Source organism: Cricetulus griseus, chromosome 9 (assembly GCF_003668045.3).
Source record: "Cricetulus griseus strain 17A/GY chromosome 9, alternate assembly CriGri-PICRH-1.0, whole genome shotgun sequence".
NCBI classification, from domain to species: domain Eukaryota; kingdom Metazoa; phylum Chordata; class Mammalia; order Rodentia; family Cricetidae; genus Cricetulus; species Cricetulus griseus.
The window spans coordinates 10,929,889-10,952,179 of NC_048602.1; the positions used below are offsets into that span (position 1 = coordinate 10,929,889).

A 22,291-nucleotide genomic window follows, 5' to 3' on the forward strand; every position below is an offset into this window, starting at 1 on the left:
GAATACTGTTGGTGAATAGACATCACTGTGACGAAACCCTATAGTCACAGCATTAGGGGGACGGATGCAGGAGGATCAGGTCAACCAGATGAGGCTACTGGAGACCTTGTGTCAAAAAAACACAAAAAGTGTGGTGATGGAGCACCTTTAATCCCAGCACTCAGGAGGCAGAGGCAGGTGGATCTCTGTGAGTTCGAGACCAGCCTGGTTTACAGAGCAAGTTCCAGGATAGGCTCCAAAGCCACACAGAGAAACCCTGTCTTGAAAACAAAACAAAAAAATAGCTGATGGGGGTTGTCTTTCTGTATATATGTTTCTCTTATTGGTTAATGAATGAAACACTCTTTGGCCAATGAGGCAGGAAGATAGGTGAGACTAGGAGACGAAGGGAATTCTGGGAAACGTGGGCAGATGGAGTTGTCATGTAGAAGAGCCCGGGAACACAGGTCTTGCCAAGTGTTCTCAGGTAAGCCAAGACCACGTGGAAATATATAGATTAATGGAGGAAATGGGTTAATAATTAAGACAGACATAGCCAATAAGAAGCCCAAGCCACCAACAACAGTTTTATAACTAATATAGCGTCCGTGTGTTCATTTGGGGCTGAAGGGCAAGGGGACCAGCCAGGACAAAGAACCTCTCATTACAAATAACAATGATGAATAACACGAAATTCTCTTGTTCTCTGGTTACACCATGCCCGGAAGTCATCGTTATTTACGTGTGCATCTGCCCAGCCAGTGCAGGTGAACAGCATGGCAAAGGTCTCCCTTAGAAATGAAAGCCAAATGAAAAAAACAAAACAAAAAAGCAGGCTGGGCGTTGGTGGCACACGCCTTTAATCCCACCACTCGGGAGGCAGAGGCAGGCAGATCTCTGTGAGTTCGAGGCCAGCCTGGTCTCCAGAGCGAGTGCCAGGATAGGCTCCAAAGCTACACAGAGAAACCCTGTCTCAAAAAAAAAAGAAAGAAAGAAAGAAAGAAAGAAAGAAAGAAAGAAAGAAAAGACAAGAAAGAGAGAAATAAAAAGGCAAATAATACCTTACTGTGATTTTTTTCTTCAAAGGGATTTATGCCTGTAATCCCAGCATCCAAGAGGATCCTGAGTTCAAGGCTAGCCAGGGCAACTTAGAAAGAGTCTCATAAAATTAAACATGCAAAGAGAAGAGAGGAAGGGGGAGGAGCGGGAGAGGGAGGAGGAAAAGGAAGACAAGAAGGAGGCAGAGGAAGAAGAGGAGGAGGAGGAAACGAGAAGAGTGGTAGCATCTCCTCTACACTGCTTGACTCTTCTGGGTCGAGGTGTCCATCGTGGAACGGGTGAAAGACTTGCTGTCCCTGACCATGGAGTCCTCTGAGAGGGCGTTCCGGATGATGCCGGGGAGTGACCTGCGTAGCCGCCCTTGGAAGCCCTGGCCAGCCACGACATAGATGATAGGGTTGACACAGCAGTTGATGTAAGCCAGGGACACGCACAAGGAGTTCAGCCTGTGGACGTTCAGGAAGGTGGGCGAGGAAGGGGGCAGCCAAGCCATCATTATCGCCGTTACCTGGTAGGGCAGCCAGAAGACAAAGAAGCAGGTAACCACGGCCACCACCACCTTCAGCGTCTTGGTGGAGCGTGTGGCCCTGCGACTCCAGGTCCGTATCAGGAGGAAGGTATAGCAGATACTGAGAGTGAGCAGAGGCCACACGAAACCCAGGATCAGCCTCATCATGGCCACACCCCTCTCCTTGTGGATGCCATTCTTCCCGAAGTCAATACCGCATGTCAACTTGTGAGAGAAGGGGTCTTTGTACACCTGACGGAATATGAAGGACGGGATGGTGAGGAGCAGAGCCGAGACCCAGGCCACTCCGCAGGCCATCCACGCCAGGCCGGGCCCTCGGGCCTTCTGACACCAGATGGGGTTGAATACCAGCAGGAAGCGGTCGGCGCTAATGGTGGCCAGCAGCAGGATACTGGCATACATGTTAAGCAGGATGAGTGAGGGCAGGACCGTACAGGTCTGGGCGCTGAAGGGCCAGTTGTCATGTTTTATAATGGCCATGAATAGGACAGGCAGTGCCAAGCAGGAGAGGAGGTCAGCCACCGCCAGATTCAGAAACCAGATGGCGTTGATGGCACGTCTGGCCTCAAATGCTGTCACCCACACCACCAGGGTGTTCCCGGGAACTCCCACCAGGAACACGGCCGAGTAAATGATCAGGGCTGCGATATCGGCGGGATGAAACGACTCAACGACAGGGCCATCCACAGGCATGTGGGGGTCGAAGGTCACACTAGTGTCATCATAGTTGCTGTAGTCTTCGGTGCTATTGTTTGTGAAGTCCTAAGCAGAAGCAAAGGGGTAAGACAGTTGTGAGAGTTGGCAGACACATCCCCAGGGAACTGCGACATTGCCCCATTGTTCGGAGTCTCGGCTCTACCACAGGGACACTGGAGGTCTATATAATCGGCCCAGTTTACAGTTTTTATTTTGAGACAGGGTCTCTGTAGGTTACCCAAGCTCATCTTGAACGCGTTCTGTACCCTAGGCCAAACTGAAATCATACCGGTCTTCCTACCTCAGCTGCCCGAGTGATGAGAGTATAGGCAAGGCATGCCATGCTTGAACTTCAGTGCAATATTGGTGGCGGCAGAGAGGAGTGGAGTTGAGACAGGGTCTCGCTCTGGAGACCAGGCTGGCCTTACACTCACAGAGACCAGCCTGCCTCTGCTTCCCAAGAGATGGAATCAAAGTCATGCGCCTGACCTATGGAATGTTGTTTTTTTAATTTATTGTTGTCTATCTATGTGTCCACGTGCACGCCGTAGCATGCTTGTGGAAGTCAGATGACGGCGCTTCTGAGTGCATTCTCTCCCTCAACCTTTATGTGGGTTCTAGGATAGAAATCAGCTCTCCAGGCTTTGGGGGTGAGCATTTTACGTGCTTAGCTATCTCACCACTGATGTGATTTTTTTTTTTTTTTGTGTGTGTGTGTGTGTGTGTGTGTGTGTGTGTGTGTGTTAGGGCAGGTGCCCCAGGAGTCTAGAAGAGGGCATTGAACCACCTGGAAATACAGGTGGTTGTGAGCTACCCTACATAAGAGCTGGGAACTGAACTCCAGGCCTCAGGCAACTACTCTTTCTCCAGATCCCAGTGAAATATTTTAGAAAATCAAAATGTGTATGAGGGAGCCAGGCATTGGTGGCACACACCTTTAATCCCAGCACTCAGGAGGCAGAGGCAGGCTGATCTCTGTGAGTTGGAGACCAGCCTGGTCTACAGGACAACCTCCAAAAGCCACAGAGAAACCCTGTCTCGGAAAAACCAAAAGAAAATAAAAATGTGTATGAGGACTCTCATGCATTCATGGCCAGACACTATCCCCCCCACAACACGCACGCACACACACACACACACACACACACACACACACACACACAAATGATTTTGTTATTGATGTTGTTTCTTTGTTGTTTCGTTTTTTTGACAGAGTCTGATCTACCCCAGGCTGGTCTCAAAACTCCCTATGTAGCTGAAGATGACCTTAAACTAGGGATCCGCCTGCCTCCACCTCCCACAGGCTGGGGTTACAGGTGTAAGCCCTGAATTTGAACCAATATCCAAAGTTGAAATAGAAATACGGCGATGTCATCTATTTCAAAACACCTCATTGTTGAAAGTGCAGCTTCACTTTGCGGTTGGCATGCCCAGTAGGGTGGGTTCCCACAGGGTGACCGTGCTCACACAGAGCGACAGTGTGGCCATGGTGTATAAGTGTATTGGGCAATGTGAGCCTTTTAGAACAGCAGTGGATGCCTTGTGGGTTTGTGGCTTTCCTTTAAAACAACAGTTCTCAACATGTAGTTCGCTTCCAGGGTTGAATGACCCTTCCACAGGCGTCGCCTAAGACCATCGGAAGACACAGATATTTACATTACCATCCATAGCAGTAGCAAAATTACAGCTATGAGGTATCAAAGAAAATAATTTTATGGTTGGGGGGTCACCACCACGTGAGGAACTGTATTCAAGTGTTGCAGTATTAGGAAGGTTGAGAACCACTGCTTTAAAAGATCTTTTCTTAAACCAGGCTGGATGGCTCGGGACATTCAGGAGCTGGACATAGGATGGGGAGTGGTTTGATGCTAGCCTGTATTACATGAAATCCATTCTCAAAGGAAAGAAAATAAGAGGCTAGGGAGGAGTGAGTCTCGGAATGTGGGTAGAGTACTTGCCTGGTGTTCATGAAGCCCTGGGCTCCAAACCCAGCATAATATATAAAACTAGAAGTGGTGGTTCGCACCCCCAGAACTTGAGAGATGGAGGCAAGAGGATCAGAAGTTCAAAGTCACCCTCAGCTCATAGTGAGACCCATGCCAGCCTAGGCTACATGAGACTCTCAAGAAAAAGTTTTATTAAATTCCCTCTTTGGTTAAAATGATGGACAGATGCCAGGCATGGTGACAAATGCTTTTTTTTTTTTTTTTTTTTTTTGAGGCTGGATTCCTCTGTGTTGCCCTGGCTGTCCTGGAATTCACTCTGTAGACCAGGTTGGCCTTGAACTCACAGAGATCCACCTGCCTCTGCCTCTTGAGTGCTGGGTTTAAAGGAGAACACCAACACTACCCAGCAGGACACATGCTTTAAATCCCGGCACTCAAGGAGGTAGAGCCAGGTGGATCTCTGTGAGTTTGAGGCCAGCCTGTTTGACATACATAGTAACTTCCAGTACTGCCTCAGCCAGACAAGAAAAAAAGAAACAGAGACACAAAGAAACCAAGACCAATGCTTTAGTTAGTTTAGGAGGGGAGCAGGCAATAGCTCTTTCACCAGCAAAAGGGTGAGTTGTCTTTTGCATACTGACTTTGAAGTCAGATCTCCTGGAGTCCAGACCCCACCTACCCTACACGAAGCACCCATGACCCTCTGCAAATTTCTCCAGCTCTGAGCCTCCCTTTCTTCCCTCATTATCTCCCTGGCAGCCCAGCAATCCACCCGGTTTCCAAACCCTAAAGCTTTGGAATTCAAGGGTTGAAAGTAGTGGCAGTGTTTTGGGCCAGTGGAAGGCAGAATAAGAATTAAGAATTAGGAATTAGGGGGCTGGAGACGTGGCTCAGCCATTAAGAGCACTGGCTGCTCTTGTAAAGGACCAGAGTTGTTCAGTTCCCTGCACTGACATGGCAGCTCACAACTGTGCAGAACTCCAGCGCCAGAATCTCACTTCTGACCTTTGCAGGCTCCTGAGGCCACACGGTGCCGACCTGTGAAACTGTAAGTACTCTTTTTTAAAAACAGAAATAAGAATTGGACCCTGGTGGTGGCGCACACCTTTAATCCCAGCACTCAGGAAGCAGAGCAGGTGGATCTCTGTGAGTTCAAGGCCAGCCTGGTCTACAGAGTGAATATCAGGACAGCCAGAACTAGACAAAAATAAACAAACAAATAAATAAATAAATAAATAAATAAATAAATAAATGAAACACCTCCTGTCTTGAAAAGCAAAAACAAAATCAGGAATTGGAAGTAAGCTTTGAACCAGGTATGGTGATATGTGCCTGTACAACCCCAGTCCTGGGAAGGCTGAGGCAGGAAAATGAGACCTTTCAGGCCATCCTGAGCTATGCATTGAGTTGAAGGCCAGCCTGAGCTACATAGGTCGACTCCATTTCAGTAATAATAAATAATAATAAAAAAAAATAAGTATAAAACTTCTTGTATTAGCCCAGCAGTGGTAGCAAATGCCTTAAATCCCAGCACTCCGGAGGCAGAGGCAGGCTGAATGAGTTCAAGGCCAGCCTGTTCTACAGAGTGAGTTCCAAGACGGTCAGAGCTACACAGAGAAAAACTTAAGAAATAAAAAAAATCGCCGGGCGGTGGTGGCGCACGCCTTTAATCGCAGCACTCGGGAGGCAGAGGCTGGTGGATCTCTGTGAGTTCGAGACCAGCCTGGTCTACAAGACCAGGATAGGCTCCAAAGCCACACAGAGAAACCCAACCCTATTCTCCCTACTTGCTACTCTCAACCTTGCTACCCAAGGTCCCATACACAAGTCATTAGAGGGTTAATTCTAGGCCCAACTGATAACATCACACATACTCTTAAGTGCCCCAGACAGGGATTGAATGCTTCTCCTGCTTTCTCCAGCTCTCACCATCCTTGCTGCGATGACTCAGACCTCTGACGAGGCCCTCTCTAAGCCCATCTCTGACACTTGTCAGCTACCACTTCCCTTCCTGGCATGATCTCACGATGTCCTCCGAGCAAAAGATGCTGAATCGAAGCTCGGTTGTTTCCTGGAGCTTCCAGATACAAACATCTCAGGGAGCCTTGGCCTTGACAGAGCCCTCACAAAGGGGGAGATTGGCTGAGTGTGGGCAACAGCTGCCATCCTAGCACCTGAGAAGCTGAGGCAAGAGGATCTTGAGTTTGAGGCCAGCCTGGGCTACCTGAATTCTGTCTCAACACATAAAACAAACACACAGAAAAGGAGGAAAGAAAAAAAAGAAGAAGTAGTTTGGAACTACCCAAAGTATTCAACAAAACGGATTGAGTAAGTTAGTGATGGCATCTAGGCTATAAAACGTCTGTTCAAAAGAATGAGGAAGATGTTAATAGATGAATACAGAAAGATCTGCGATATCAAATTTTTAAAAAATGGGAAATCAGAGTGAGCAATGCAGCCGGGTGTTGGTGGCGCATGCCTTTTATCCCAGCATTTGGGAGGCAGAGGCAGGCGGATCTCTGTGAGTTTGAGGCCAGCCTGGTCTCCAGAGCGAGTGCCAGGATAGGTTCCAAAGCTACACAGAGAAACCCTGTCTCGAAAAATCTAAAAAAAAAAAAAAAAGTGAGCAATGCACAAAGCATATTGCCTATAAAAGGAAGAATGAACTCCCTGTGTGTGTGTGTGTGTGTGTGTTCATTCATGTGTGTACACACAGACTAGCTTCATATGCTTTATAGTAATAGTTGCCTCTGAAGAAGGGACTGGGACTCGGGGATTACAAGAGCTATCCCTGTGGCTTATGTGGGTCTTCTTGGAGGTAGAACATACTACCTCCTCTAGAAGATACCGTTGCCTCTCCATATACACAGCGCCCATGTCTGTGGAGGCAACTATGGTCAAGGTCAAAGTATTTGAAAAGAAGGAGAAAAATAATTGAGGGAAAAAAAGAAGGGACGGAGAGATGGTAAGCAATGAAGAGCACTGGCTGTTTTCAAAGATTTAGTTTCCCAGCACCCCCTGGGAATCTCACAACTGCCTGTAACTCCAACTCCAGGGCATCTAACACCATCTTTTGCCCTCTGAGAGCACCAAATCTTATCAAAACAAATAAATAAACGATATGAAAATAGTTGCCCAAGGAATATGACAAGAAAAAAAAATCTACACATAGATGGGAGAGGAAGTCAAAGCCATCCTTGGCTACATAGTAAATTCTAGGTTGGGCTACAGGAGAATCTGTTTTAATATAACATTGTGTAATTTATATGTGCAGACATTTTTTCTTGTTCTATTCCTTAAGGGGCTATTTTCACAAATCTAGATCACAAAGGTTTTAATGAGGGTCTGCTGAAGCTTTTTGTATGTGGAGGTGGGGGGTCAAGACAGGGTTTCTCTGTGTATCACCCTGACTATCCTGGCACTCACTCTATAGACCAGGCTGGCCTCGAACTCATTGAGATTCACCTGCCTCTGCCTCCCGAGTATTGGAATTAAAGGCCTGCAACACCAACGCCCGGCCCTGGAGAACCTTTAATGGGTGCAGAGGATGTGTGCCCGGCCTATGCAAATACCCTGTCTATTTTGGTAAGGTGACTCGAGCCTCTCTGAATTGGGGTATCTTGGGGTTTAGTCCCCTACGGGCACCCAAGGAGACACACGTGCTAACCAATCTGCAGTTCTTGGGAAGGTAACAAGACTATTTCTTTTTCAAGCAGATACTCACCAGCCAGTTATGCCTGGCTCTTGCCTCAGAAAACACCCCCTCTCCAAGGGGAGAGAGAGTAACTGGGATGAGAAGTGGAGGCGGGGAGGGAAGGGGGCCTTTAAGAGAACCCAGGAGACAGAAAAATGACCTCCCTCTCTGATAGGTGTTTCCATGGAAATGGAGACGCTCTTGTCTGTGAGATTCAAGACGGCAGCCGCCGGCTACATGTGGGCACTTAGCTTTGAAGATGGAGTCGGAATATACGAGGAAATGATCTCTTAAATGTAATTTTAATTGAATAGAGAGAGAAACTGTGTGGCTGATGGCTGCTGTGTGGATCAGCACTGGGTATCTAGGGCACCTGGACATGAGCACCAGGAGCTGTCTGGTCATATGCTGTGCAACTAAGCAACATGGGGACACAGTATTATTCTTGGTCCTAAGTTTACATGCTTTTTTGTTTTCTTTTTTGAGACAAGGCCTCGAGTAGCCCAGGCTGGCCTTGAACTCCTGATCATGCTGCCTCTATCTCCCAAGGGCTGGGATTACAAGTATGCAGCCAGCTTTCACTACTCTTTTCAAGTCTCTCTCTGCCCCTCTCCCTCTCCCTCTCTCTGTCTCCGTCTCTGTCTCTCTCATTCCCGGCTGTCCTGGAATTCTCACTGTAGACCAGGCTGGCCTCAAACTCACAGAGATCCACCTGTCTCTGCCTCCCTAGTGCTGGGATTAAAGGCAGGCACCACCGCTGCCTGGCATATTAGCTCATTTAACACATAGGACAACCTCTGCAGTGCTGCTACTGTGGCCATTCCTACTCCGCAGAAGAAAAAAAATGAGACTCTAGATGAGCTAGGAAGCCCCCCAAATCTTCTCTATTAGCAAGAGCAGAGATAGGGGAGGAATCCGAAGAGCCTTCTCTCTGAAAGGCTGCACTGCCTAAAGAACGGAGTGCCAGGAGTGCCAGGTGTGGTGGTGCACACCCAAGCATCTGGGAGTGTGAGTCCAGCCTCATCTACACACAGAGTTCTAGGACAGCCAGGGCTATATAGTGAGACTCTTTCAGAAGGGAGTGGGGGGGGACAGAAGCTAACTCTCCATTGAGAGGGGATGAAACTTCCCACTGGGACAGTGCATGACTGTTAAAAGGGCTGTGACACCCTTGACACACGTGGGTATTCTGTATCCCCCGTATTGAGTGTTTACTTGTGTGGCAAATCAAAAGTGCTTAGCAGGATGACTGGCATGCAGTAATCGCTCAGTAATTGCCTATTTCACAATATTAAAACCTATTTATTCAAAAGAAGTAAAAAGTCAGGTGGCGGTGGCGCACGCCTTTAATCCCAGCACTCGGGAGGCAGAGGCAGGTGGATCTCTGTGAGTTCGAGTCCAGCCTAGACTGGACTCGAACAGACTGGTCTCTAGAGCGAGTGCCAGGATAGGCTCCAAAGCTACAGAGAAACCCTGTCTGGAAAAACAAAAGAAGGAGAAGGAGGAGAAGAAGGAAGAGGAGGAGGAGGAGAAGGAGAAGGAGAAGAAAGGAAATTATGTATAGGAACAAGGCTTGGTAGTGGTACATGCCTGTAACCCCAGTCCCCAGTACTGGGGAGGCCAAGGAAGACAATTCACGTGATTAAGACCATCTTGAGCTAGTGACATCCTGTCTTAAAAGATCAAGGACTGAAATGTAAGTCAGTGGTAGAGCTCCTGCCTAGAATCCCCCAGTGAGGAGCTGGGGGTGTGGCTCAGTGGTAGAGCCCCTGCCTAGAATCCCCCAGTGAGGGGTTTGGGGGTTTGGCTCAGTGGTAGAGCCCCTGCCTAGAATCCCCCAGTAAGGGGTTGGGGGCGTGGCTTAGTCATAGAGCACAGGCCTAACACGGCAGCCCAAATCGGGGACTCAACAGGCCAGGGTTCAATAGAGTGACTTGGTGCTCCAGAACATTGTGTAAAAAGGAAAAAGAACAGTCGATTATAGCCCTCCCTGTTCTGCAAACCCCAATTGGTCAGGGCAGGGCCAGAGGATGACATGGGACCAGGGATGAAGAAAGCTTGCAACTTCCCTGGTCATCGAGTTTTCCATTTCCTCTTTTGTGTGGAGGAAGCAAGGTCATATCCTCTGTTACAGAGGTGCCAAATCGCAACTCTCCTAGCACCATGTCCTAACCTCAGGGCCCGGGCATAAAAAAAGTACCCTTGGGGCTGGAGAGATGGCTCAGCAATGAAGAGCACTGACAGATCTTCCAGAGGACCTGGGTTTAATTCCCAGCACCCACATGGCGGCTCACAACTGTCTGGAACTCCAGTTTCAGGGGACCCGACACCTTCCCACCAATGCACACAAAATAAAGTTAAATAAAGCAAAAAAAAAAAAAAAAAAAAAAAAAAAACAAAAAAACACAACCAGCCGACAGACCACAACCCCAGAGAACCTAGTTGACAAAGACGACCCTAAGAGAGACCTACATGGATCTGCCTAGGAAAAGGAAAAAGACAAGATCTCCTGAGTAAATTGGGAGTGGGGGAAAAACATATAGCTCAACTAAATAAATAAATCAAATAAATTTTAAAAAGGGACCCGCTTAGAGGGACACAGACTCCAGGCTGCAGTTCCCCATCTAACTTCTCCAGTAATGACCCAGTAATGACCATCCTTCCAAACTGCTGCCAAGACTTGGCTTTTGTTTTGTTTTGTTTTGTTTTGTTTTTGAGACAGGGTGTCATTCTGTAGCACTGGCTGCCCTGAAACTCACTCTGTAGACCAGGCTATCCTCGAAGTCAGAAATCCACCTGCCCCTGCCTCCCGAGAGCTGGAATAGCAGGCGTGCACCACCACGCTGGGTAGTTTGTAAAATTATGTTTTTGTTGTTGCTTTTCTGAGACAGGGGTCTCACTTAGCCCAGGCTAACCTGAAAATCACTATGTAAGATTCAACATCCAACTCCTCTGCTCCTACCGCCCACGGGAGTGCAGGGATCACACGTACCACCACACCCTGTTTTACTGAGTACTGGTAATTAGACCCGGGGCTTGCAGCACTCCCCCCCCCCCCCCGAGCACACCTGAGCTGTATCTCCAATCCATTTGTCTTTTAACACCATAGCTCACAGTGTAACTCAGGCTGGCCTGAAACTCACTATGTAGCCCACGCTGGCCTGGAACTGCAGGCAGCACCCTGCCCCAGCCTCTTGAGGGTTTAGATTCCAGGTGTAAGCTGCCACGCCCAACTGCTAGAACTCTTCATTTAGGAGAGCCAATGCCAGGGTTTTCTGACCTGAAGAACCTTCTCAGTTGTGCAGCCCTGTGAGACTGCTGTGGTTTCCGTAACTCCTCCTGGTCCCCGACCACATCCCATCCCCAGTGTATGAACTCCGTGTGCAGGTGGGAGAGAGCAGATGAAGACAGCTTGAAGGAGGAAAGGGCAGACAGAGGCCGACGGGGAGAATGAGGGGGGGAGGAACCCACTCACCATGTCCTGGCTCCACCTGGGCTCTGTGGCGACCAACAACGGATGCCTGAAGGTCCCTCCTGTCGACGGAGTGGTGCTTTTTAAAGAAGAGATGCAAGCAGCTGGGAGGAAGTGACTGTCTTGTCCCTCTGAGGTGCTCATTGGTCACACACTGACCATTCGAGTTGGGGCTCCCTCCACTGGTGCTCTCCCAGAAAACCCTCAGCACCTCCCAGTGCTACCCAAGCCAAGGAAAAAAGGCAGGCTTGGAAAAATAAGGAAGTCTCTGGCCCCGGAAGGGAAAAAGGCAATTTCCAGGGCCTCTTCTCCATTGTGGTAGATGTAGCTGTCTTACTATACAGGCTTTGGTTCCCTCATCTGAAGGGGACTCTGCTTCAATAGAAGGAAGTCTCAGGGTTCCTGGGGTTTCCAGAGAATAAGGATGGTAACCACAGCCCCAGACTCCCAAACAGATGGCCTTTTTTTTGGAGGAGGGGTTGTTTGTTTGTTTAAAGATTTATTTACTTATTTATAAGTGCTCTCTCTGAATACACACCTTTATGCCAGGTGAGGGCATCAGATCCCACTAGAGATGGTTAGAGGGTTGTGAGCCACCATGTGGGTGCTGGGATTTGAACTCAGGTCCTTTTAGAAGAGCAGTCAGTGCTCTCTAACTGCTAAGCCGTCTCTCCAGAGATAAAGCACACTCGGGGTTGTAGAGCTAGCCCAGGTCTTAAGGTTCTCTCCCATGGGAGGTGGGTGTGTGTGATAACACACCCCTGTAATCCTAGCACTCAGGAGAAGGCTGCTGCAGGAGAGTCACCCTGCACTGCAGAGTGAGACCTTGTCTCAAATAATAAAAACAAGCCGGGCAGTGGTGGCGCACGCCTTCAGTCCCAGCACTCAGGAGGCAGAGGCAGGCGGATCTCTGTGAGTTCGAGACCAGCCTGGTCTACAAGATTTAGTTCCAGGACATTCTCCAAAGCTACACAGAGAAACCCTATCTTGAAAAAGAAAGAAAGAAAGAAAGAAAGAAAGAAAGAAAGAAAGAAAGAAAGAAAGAAAGGAAGGAAGGAAGGAAGGAAGGAAGGAAGGAAGGAAGGAAGGAAGGAAAGAAATCAAATAATAAAAACAAGCACAAACGACAGAATCATAGCTCGGTTTGTAAAACTCCTGCCTGGCATGCTCAAAGCCCTGGGTTCCATTTCCAGCATAAAATCTGATTAAGTGGTGCATCCAATCCCAGGACACAGGAGTGTGAGTTAGTTTTCTCTCATCCACAGCCACCAGTGCCCGGGAAAACCTGTCCCCTGTGGAAGGTGCACGAGCCGAGCAGGTGGTTGCGGCCCCCATTTCTCCAAGAAGAGCAGCTGAACTGTCAGTGGATCCCTGAAGCTGAAAGGCCACCATAGTGTGGCAATTATCATTACTAACCCCAACCTGCTGCCAGGCTGAGTGCAGCTCCAGGCTGCCGCCACGCTGGCTCCTGAGGCAGGAGGTGGTGAATCCATCACGACAGGGCTGAGACACAAGGGGCCTTCCCACACTGGTCTGGTGGGCTTGTGAGAGATTCTACTGTCTGCTCTACCAAAAAAGCAGGAGGCTGGAGAGATGGCTCAGAGGTTAAGAGCACCGACTGCTCTTCCAACAGGTCCTGAGTTCAATTCCCGGCAACCACATGGTGGCTCACAGTCATCTACAATTTAATCTGGTGCCCTCTTCTGGTGTGCAGATATACATGGAAGCAGAATGTTGTATACATAATAAGTAAATAAAATATTTTTTAAAAATTAGCTAACTACATGAAAGTACACTGTGTTAATTTCCTGTGTTGGCCGTAACCACCCGAGACCTGTGGCTTATGAGATTGCAAAGTGACAATCTCACTCTTCCAGAATCCATATGTCTGACAGTCATGGTGACCCAGGACAGCCTTGTTCTCGAAGGGTCTTTCTAGACCTCGTCCAGTTTCTGCTGGCCACTGGCTATATCTTTCCTACATCTGCCTCCAATCTCACGCGTCTCTCTTCTGTGCCCCCGCGTGTCTCTTCTGTGGACACTTGTCCTTTTATCCACAGCACCCGCTTTTCCAGGGCTGCAGAGATGGCTCGGGGCTAAGAGCACTGGCTGCTCTTCCAGAGGTCCTGAGTTCAATCCGCAGCAACCACGTGGTGGCTCCCAACCATCTGTATGAGATCTGGTGCCCTCTTCTGGCCTGCAGGCACACATGTAGACAGAATAGTGTATACATAATAAATAAATCTTTAAATTAAAAAGATGGGCTGGAGAGATGGCTCAACCGTTAAAGGCTAGGCTCACGATTAAAATAAATTAAAAAAAAAAAGCCCCCTTTTAGAACCCGGCCTCCGGAGGCAGAACAGCCGCCAAAGCCACAGAGAAACCCTGTCTCAAAAGCCCCCTTTTCCAAATAACATGACATCCACACCTTCTAAGTGGGCTTGGGCTGTTTATTATTTTTTTTGGGGGGGGGTGGTACCATTCAAGCAACTCCATGAACCAAACTGTTCCCCAAAGTGCAGAGGCCATTTCAAGGCATGTTCTTGTTATTGTCAGCAGGAGATCATGGACTCTGAAGCACCAAATATGAGCGGGGTAAATGGATCCTGGGTCATCTTAGGTCATCCAGTCCTTGCTTGCTATCCCAGCCTCTGCACTGGCCTCTCCTGAGTGGGGGAAGGGATGCCGGTGAGGGACCTGGAGATGTGATTCAATTGCTGTAGTGCATGCTTGGGATGCACAAAGTCCTGGGTTCGATGCCACAGCCCCACAGAAAAACCGGAGTGCCGCGTGCCTGTAATCCCAGCCCTAGAGAAGTGCCAGCACTACCAGGAGCTCAAGACCATTCTCCGTATACACCACCCTGGGCCACGTGATATCCTGTCTCAAAGACAGTAAGAAGAGAGAGAAAGGCAAGAACTCAAAGCGCTTGCCCCGCAGCTCTGATTTCAGCCTGGGAATCCCGCCTGGGACCTGGTGAAGTGTTTGTCTGAGTCTCAATGTGCAGCTAGCGCCCTCTTGTGGTTGTGTACTAACCACGCGCCTCCTCGGCGCTCACCCTAGTTGGGGCTTTGCTTTAAATACATAGATATTATTTTTTTAAATGGGTGTGAGTTCTTTGCCTGCACCTATCTCTAGGCACCACGTGCGTGCCTAGTAAGTAGCAAAGGAGATAAGCAGACGTCGTCGAATCTCACAGAACTGGATTTACAGACGGTTGTGAGACTCCATATGAGAACTGGGATTTGAACCCCCGATCCTCAGGGCTCTTAACCTAGTAAGCAATGTCTCCAGCACATTGGGCGGGTGTGTGTGTGTGTGTGTGTGTGTGTGTGTGTGTGTGTGTGTGTGTGTGTGTGTGTGTGTGTGTGTGTGTGTGTGTTTGCTTTGTAGCTCTGAGACTCAGACTCGAACTCATACCTTGCACGTGCTAGGCAAGCACTCCAGCATTGGCCTACCGCCACGCCTCAATGGTTGGGTCTGAAATATACTGAAAATCTTCAATGAAGACAGAGAGGTTGTCTTCGGAAAGAAGTAATTTATATTCTCTAATTTGTGCTTTCGGCCTCAAAAATCCCTATACAGTTGAGGATGGCCTTGACCTTGCATCCTTCTGCCTCCACCTGCTATCAGGGTTATGTAGTGCCAGATAAACATGGGGACCTGGGCTTCCTTTTGTGAAGCAACTGGTCCACACCGCTAGCTGCTGGTCTCTCACCCTACTTAGAGCTGTTGAAGACACACCCAGGAAGATAAAGAGGGCTGGGTGGAACCAAATGATAAAAACCAATATACACAAAATCTACCGGAGAGTGTTAGTTTTGCTTGACTTTCCCCAAAAGCAGTATTTTGAGATAATAGTTTTAGGAACAGCAGTTTATTTGGAAAGTGCCTCCCCCCAACCCCCCACCCCGTGAGAGGCTGGGGGTGTGGCTCAGTGGTAGAGCCCCTGCCTAGAATCCCCCAGTGAGGGGCTGGGGTTTGGCTCAGTGGTAGGGCCCCTGCCTAGGATATGGGAAGCTTAATTCAATCCCTAGTTTTGCAAAAGAAAAAAGAAATGAGGGGCTGGAGAGATCGCTAGGTTATGAGTACATACTGCTTTCCCCCTGTGAGGGGGACTCACAACTGCCTGTAACTCCAGTTCCAAGGATCTAATGCCCTGTTCTGGCCTCTGTGGCAGATTCACACAAATAATTAAAATGAATCCTTAAAGTTCAGCTTAATAATTTCAGCTTTTTATTTTAATATGCCACCTAAATTGCAATTACTTGGGCGATATATACTTTGATTCTAATAGGCAGTGCTGTTCTAGAATCCTCCTCAGTCTGAACAAATCCTCAATGTCAGCAGCATTTTTTATTTTTCTGGAAAAACTGCGTTAGGCTTCTGTCAGGGATCATTCTGTTGTTCCTGGTGGCGGAAAGTTCACTTTTGCCATTCGCTGGTGAAGTTACACAACCCCAACTACTACAATCACACTGTCCACAGGAGGGCAGACAGCTGTAGTCAGGTGTCAGTCATTTCAGTCACCATGAAATGAGAGAGAGAGAGAGAGAGAGAGAGAGAGAGAGAGAGAGAGAGAATTCATTCAGAGATGTATGGACATGGGCATAAGTGAGGGGCCAGTTTTTTCTCCAAAGAGAACCATTTTGATTAAAAAGATGGATGAGCTGGGCGGAGTAGGCACGCCTTTAATCCCACCAGCATTCAGGAGGCAGAGGCAGGCGGATCTCTGTGAGTTCGAAGCCAACATGGTCTACAAAGAGAGCTCCAGGACAGTCTAGGCTACTTAATGAGAAAACCCCCAATCAAAAAAAAAAAAAAATGAAATTTTAAGAACCACATTTTAAGTCACCTTTTGTTTTCAAAATTGTATTTATTATGTTTACTGTGGCGTCTGCCTGCGTGTACTATACATGTGTACCACAGTAAAGGCCAGAAGAGGACATCAGGTCCCCGTGGCTGCAGTTATAATTGTTAACCGCTGTGTGGGTGCGGGGAATCCTGCCCAAGGCCTCTGGAAAAGTAGCCAGTGCTTTTGACTGATAATCATCCCTCAGACCCACTTTTGTATTCTTAAACACCAAACTTGATGTTTTGTTTTTTTTTCTTGGTTTTTCGAGACAGGGTTTCTCTGTGTAGCTTTGGAGGCTGTCCTGGAACTAGCTCTGGAGAACAGGCTGGTCTCGAACTCACAGAAATTCACCTGCCTCTGCCTCCCGAGTGCTGGGATTAAAGGCGTGTGCCACCAACGCCCGGCCTGTTTAGGTAATTTAAAACCATTTATTGTTCTGTGGATTCCCTCCTTTTTTTTTTTTTTCTTTTTTTCTTTCGAACTCGAAAATAAATGTGAATTTTTTTTAATTTATTTTATTTGGTTTTTCGAGACAGGATTTCTGCGTGTAACACAGCCCTGGCTGTCCTGGCACTCACTCTGTAGACCAGGCTGGCCTCGAACTCACAGAGATCCGCCTGTCTCTGCCTCATAAGTGCTGGGATTAAAGGTGTGCGCCACCACTTTTGGCTAATTTTTTTTCTTTTTTTTTTTCTTTTTGGGACAGGGTCTCACTATGTAGCCTCTGCTGGCCCGGAACTTGCTGTGTACCAGACTGACCTTGAATTTTCGAGACTATTGGGATTAATGACGTGGACTACCTACCTCTCCTGGCTAGCCCGCCAGTGTTTAATTTGCTGTGTTCATCACTTTCCTCATCCTCAGGAGGGTATCTCGTTACTAAGGCAACGGAGAATGGTGAATACATGATGGGGCCCTGAGAGATGGACAGATGGAGTTAACTGGCTCCCTTGGAAGGGCACGTTCACAGGGCACGTTCACTGGTTTCTCAATACACACACACACACACACACACACACACACACACACACACACACACACCAGGCTTCCAGGACCTTTCACTATGGGGATAATTCCAAGATACATTCCTTTCAGCAAAGAACGGAACAAGCTGTTTGGGTTATTTAATATTCATGCCGGCTTCCATACGGCAAGCAGGAAAGCTGGTACCCTCACGAACTCATTTATATCTGATTTTTTTCAGATTGTGTTGTTTGCACCCGTTGTGGAGGAGGAGGTGTGTGTGCCCCAGAGCAGGGGTCAGAGGACATCTGAGGGAGCCAGTTCTCTTTCCACCTCAGGCTTGGCGAGGAGTGCCTTCACCTGCTAAGCTGGCTTGCCCTTTCTACTCAGATCATTTTAACCTGGGTCTGATGAAGAATCTCTATGGAGTCCCACTATGGAGAGAGGGGGTACCACCTTTATCTCACCAAGAAATTCTGTGTGTATGTATGCACATGCGTGTTCACACGTGTGCAGGGGCATAGTCACATATGTGCATGTTTTTTATGTGATTTGGGGGGGAGGGTTCAAGACAGGGTTTCTCTCTGTAGCTTTCGAGCCTGTCCTGGAACTTGCTCTGTAGACCAGGCTGGCTTCAAACTCACAGAGATCCGCCTGCCTCTGCCTACCCAGTGCTGGGGTTAAAGGCATGTACCACCATGCCTGGCATGTACGTATTTATAAAGGCCAGAGGACAATCTACGGTGCCTTTCCTCAGGAACTATTCACCTCTTGTTGTCGTTGTTGTGGGGGGGGGGTTCTCACTGAGGCAGGGGCTCACTGATTCAGCTAGGCTGGCTAGCATAGGCCACAGGCATCCTTCTGCCTCTAACTCCCCGGTTCTAGGATCACAAGCAGGACCCACAACACCCTGCTTTTTTATGGGTCTTTATTCTGTGACTCAAACTCAGGCCCTTGAGCTTGCTGGGCCCGAATGTCACAAATGGACCTATCTCCCAAGGCTCACAGAATGCTTCATGTATTTTTGTTGGTTTTTGAGACAGGATCTCTTTACACAAAGTACTTTGTTGTTGTTGTTTTGTTTTTGAGACAGGGTTTCTCTGTGTAGCCCTGTCTGTCCTAGAACTCTCTCTGGAGACCAGGTTGGCCTGGAACTCACAGAGACCCACCTGCCTCTGCCTCGCGAGTGCTGGGATTAAAGGTGTGTGCCACCTTCTGGCTTCCCAAGGTGGATTTAAGCAGCACAGCAGTAGCCTTTCCCAGAAAAGTCTCCACTAACTTTAAATAGCTTCCTCCCTATGGGAGGATGATTTTTTCCTGGTATCATTTTCATATTTACTTATTGAAATTAAGATGAAACAGAATGCCTAGCAATTAAGACGGCATTTTCCCCTTCTATAAAGTATCCAAGTGGTTTATAAACACCTCTTGTGAACAATTTTAACAATGCAGAAGTTGAGAGGCTGGGATTTTGTTCTATCTTGGTTTGAGTTTTGAGAAAGGGTCTTACATAGCCTAGACTGACCCCAAAACTCAGCAGTGTATGCCGGACAGTGGTGGTGCACACCTTTGATCCGAGCACTCAGGAGGCGGAGGCAGGTAGAGCTCTGTGAGTTCGAGGCCAGCCTGGTCTACAGAGTGAGTTCTGGGACAGCCAGAGCTGCACAGAGAAACCCTGTCTCGAAAAACAAAGACAAAATCAAATTCAGCAGTGTATCCAAGGATGACTTTGAACTTCTGGATTCTGCCTCTCTCTCTGAGAGCTGGGGTTTCAGGTGTGTGCCACCTTGCCTAGTTGTTGCCTGACAAAATGACTGGCTAAAGCAACTTAAAGAAGGAAGGGTTAATCGGAAACAGTGCATCATGGCGGCAGAATCTTGAGGCAAACTGATCACATTGTGCTCCCATTCAGGTAGCTGAGAGATGAATAATGGTGTTCAGCTTGCTCTCTCCTTTGTATCCCACAGTGTGAAGGTCTTCCCATGCCGGGTGATCTAGATCATCCCTCACATGTGTGTCCAGAGGCTTGTCCCTAGGTGACTCTAGATCTCATCAAGTTGAGGACTAAGATGAGCACACCAGGGCTCTGTGTGTGTTAGGTGAGCGCTGAGTTTTCAGCAGCCCTGTTTTGTTGTTTGCTTTTTCGGTAGAGACAGGATCTCCTCTGTAGGCAGCCTAACCTGTCCCACTGGATTAACCCTCATGGGATATGGGATAAGGCAAGGATAGTCACTCCTCCACCTAGAAGTAGCTTCTGTCCTTTACAGCATGGAGTGTTGTTGGAGTTTCTTTCCAGCCTTGTCCCGCAGCCTATTGGCATACCATAGCACATGCTGGCCAAGTAAACACAAGGATGCTATATTAATTATCAAACGTTTGGCTGATGACTAGGGCTTCTTATTGGCTAGCTTTGTCTCAATAATTAACCATTTCTATTATTCTATGTATTTCCATGTGGCCTTATCTTGTTTTGTTTTTTTGTTTTTCAAGACAGGCTTTCTCTGTGGCTTTGGAGCCTATCCTGGAACTCGCTCTGGAGACCAGGCTGGTCTCGAACTCACAGAGATCCGCCTGCCTCTGCCTCCCGAGTGCTGGGATTAAAGGCGTGCGCCACCAAAGCCCGGCTCCATGTGGCCTTATCTTACCAGAGAATGCCTGGTATATACTATCTTCCTGGTGGCTACATGGCGTCTCTCTCTGCCCCTCTCACACCAGAATTCTCCTTGTCTCCTAGCCCCGCCTATCTTCCTGCCTCTACTCGCCAATCAGTGTTTTTACTCACCAACCAGTAAGAGAAACAAACACACAGAAGAACACCCCCATCAACGGGGTGACGTGTCTGTCTCCTTGCTGAGGGATGGTCTTATGACCCCAGATGGATGACAGACTATGGAACCAAGGTGGGAAATCCCATGGTGACTTTTTTTTTTTCTTATGTGGTATGGAGTGGCATCCTGACTGGGTGAGTGGGGGGTCCACTGCCTGAGAGTGACGTCACTGAACATGGCTGTGGGAACACGGAACACACTGCAGTTCTCAAGAGTAGCATACATGGGGCAAGGTTGTCCCCAAGCCACTAAGGCCATTGTGTGACCACTCCTGTGTGTAATAAGATGTGTGATGGGACTAGGATGGACATGCAGCCAGCATCCTCCATATTGGCCTCTGACTTGGCAGGAGGGCTAGCCTCTGATACTTCAGGATAAATCTGATGCAAAAGAGGGGAGGAAATGGAGGCCAGCCAAAAGCAAATAGATTAGAGGGTGCTTAGCTGCTGTTGGAACTAGGAGCCCATAAAGAGACCAGAATGGGGTAGATGACAGAGGGAGGAACAGGAGCCGGCCCTTGGGGCCCACCTTTAATAGAAACTGAATCTGGATTCAACACACAAGTACAGGGAGACAATGACAGGCAGGGAACACTCCACACCCAAACTGCTCAAATTGGCAAAGACTTTCAAACAAGCAATGAAAGAGCCTGTCATAGCCGGGCGTTGGTGGCGCACACCTTTAATCCCAGCACTCGTGAGGCAGGGGCAGGTGGATCTCTGTGAGTTCGAGGCCAGCCTGGTCTCCAGAGTGAGTTCCAGGATAGGCTCCAAAGCTACACAGAGAAACCCTGTCTCGAAGAAAAAAAAAAAAAAAAAAAAAAAAAGAAAGAAAGAAAGAAAGAGCGAGCCTGTCACAGCCTGGCTTGTGAGACTGTGAGACATGGGGGCGTATGGACTCAGTCTGGCTACTGTGGAGGCAGAAAAAAAAAAGAAAAAAGAAAAACTGAGCAATGGAGCTACCCATCCTGCCTCAAGACAAAAGCAGTCCCTGATAGGCTGGTTTCTATGGGACATTGGGGACGCATGTCCCCCAGGGTCTTGAGGAAGAGGAATGATTGGCATTGATGAGGGAACTCAGCACAAGAAGAACATCTGATGCTCCGTTCACTGAGCCAGACAGAACTCTGCCCATAGGAGACTTGAGAAAGATGATTCTACCAGGTCCGAAGGGGGTTGGACAGAAGCCAGCGTTTCCTCAGGAACTTGTGAAGCAGGTTCCCCTCTACCAAACGGAGCCAGTTTCCTTATCCCTGGCAGCAGGGACAAATGGCTGTCTGTGGTGCCTATTGGCATACCATAGCACATGCTGGCCGCCCGGCTCACTCGGTCTCACACATTTCAGAGTCCATGCTGGCTAGCCAGCATCTTCCCCAGATCTTCTCATCCCCTCCTTACCCTAAATTCCCTCAGCTCCTGAGTTTCCTTCCCCCCCTCCCCCAGCTTTCATCCTCCTTATAGCCCTATTTGATTATGCTCCCTCTCTTTTGCCTGAACTTTGTCTTATTCTCTTTTTTTTTTTTTTTTTTCTGGTTAGGTTTTTCGAGACAGGGTTTCTCTGTGGTTTTAGAGCCTATCCTGGCACTCGCTCTGGAGACCAGGCTGGCCTCGAACTCACAGAGATCCGCCTGCCTCTGCCTCCCGTGTGCTGGGATTAAAGGCGTGCGCCACCAACACCCGGCTTGTCTTACTCTTATCCCCCTCCATCTCTTTGCTCTTTGCTCTGCTCTGACCTGCTTCCTGCTTCTCTCATGGCCAGGTCGAGTCACCTGGTCATGTTCAGTCTTTCTCTCTCTGCTCTGAACTCTTCTGGATGCTGCGCTCACACGCTCTCTCTCCTCCTCTCTCTCTCTCTCTCTCTCTCTCTCTCTCTCTCTCTCTCTCTCTCTCTTACCATGGAGCTGTCACCAACATGCAACATGGCTCACTGAGTAAAGATGTCTGTGCCTAAACCCTGAGGGCCTGAGGTCAGTGCCTGTGTACCATGGTGGAAGGAGAAAGACAACTCCTAAAAGCCACCCTCTAACCTCCACGTGTATACACACACACACACACACACACACACACACACACACACACACACACACACACGACTACTAATACATAGCAAGAGGTTGATTCCACAGGGGTCTTGGGATGGGACAGGTCTTAAGGGCCTTTCTGAGGCCCATGGTGTGATCGTCAAGGCTTGAGAAGCTCTGGAAAAACTGAATGCCCTGGGCCAGCCTGTGAATTGGGCCCAGAGAGTAGTAACATGACACTGGTCTGCTC

The 22,291-nt window shown here is 48.4% G+C and overlaps 1 protein-coding gene across 1 annotated transcript; it reads right to left on the reverse strand.

The window, feature by feature from the left end:
- Positions 1 to 1,062: 1,062 nt before the first annotated feature.
- Positions 1,063 to 11,677, reverse strand: LOC113837324 (C5a anaphylatoxin chemotactic receptor 1-like). The gene is made up of 2 exons (XM_027431027.2): positions 11,379 to 11,677; positions 1,063 to 2,329 (listed from the first exon to the last, which is right to left on the reverse strand). Exons 1-2 carry the CDS (start codon positions 11,517 to 11,519, stop codon positions 1,271 to 1,273), a joined length of 1,200 nt encoding a protein of 399 aa, XP_027286828.1. The 5' UTR covers positions 11,520 to 11,677; the 3' UTR covers positions 1,063 to 1,270.
- Between the last annotated feature and the right edge of the window lie 10,614 nt (positions 11,678 to 22,291).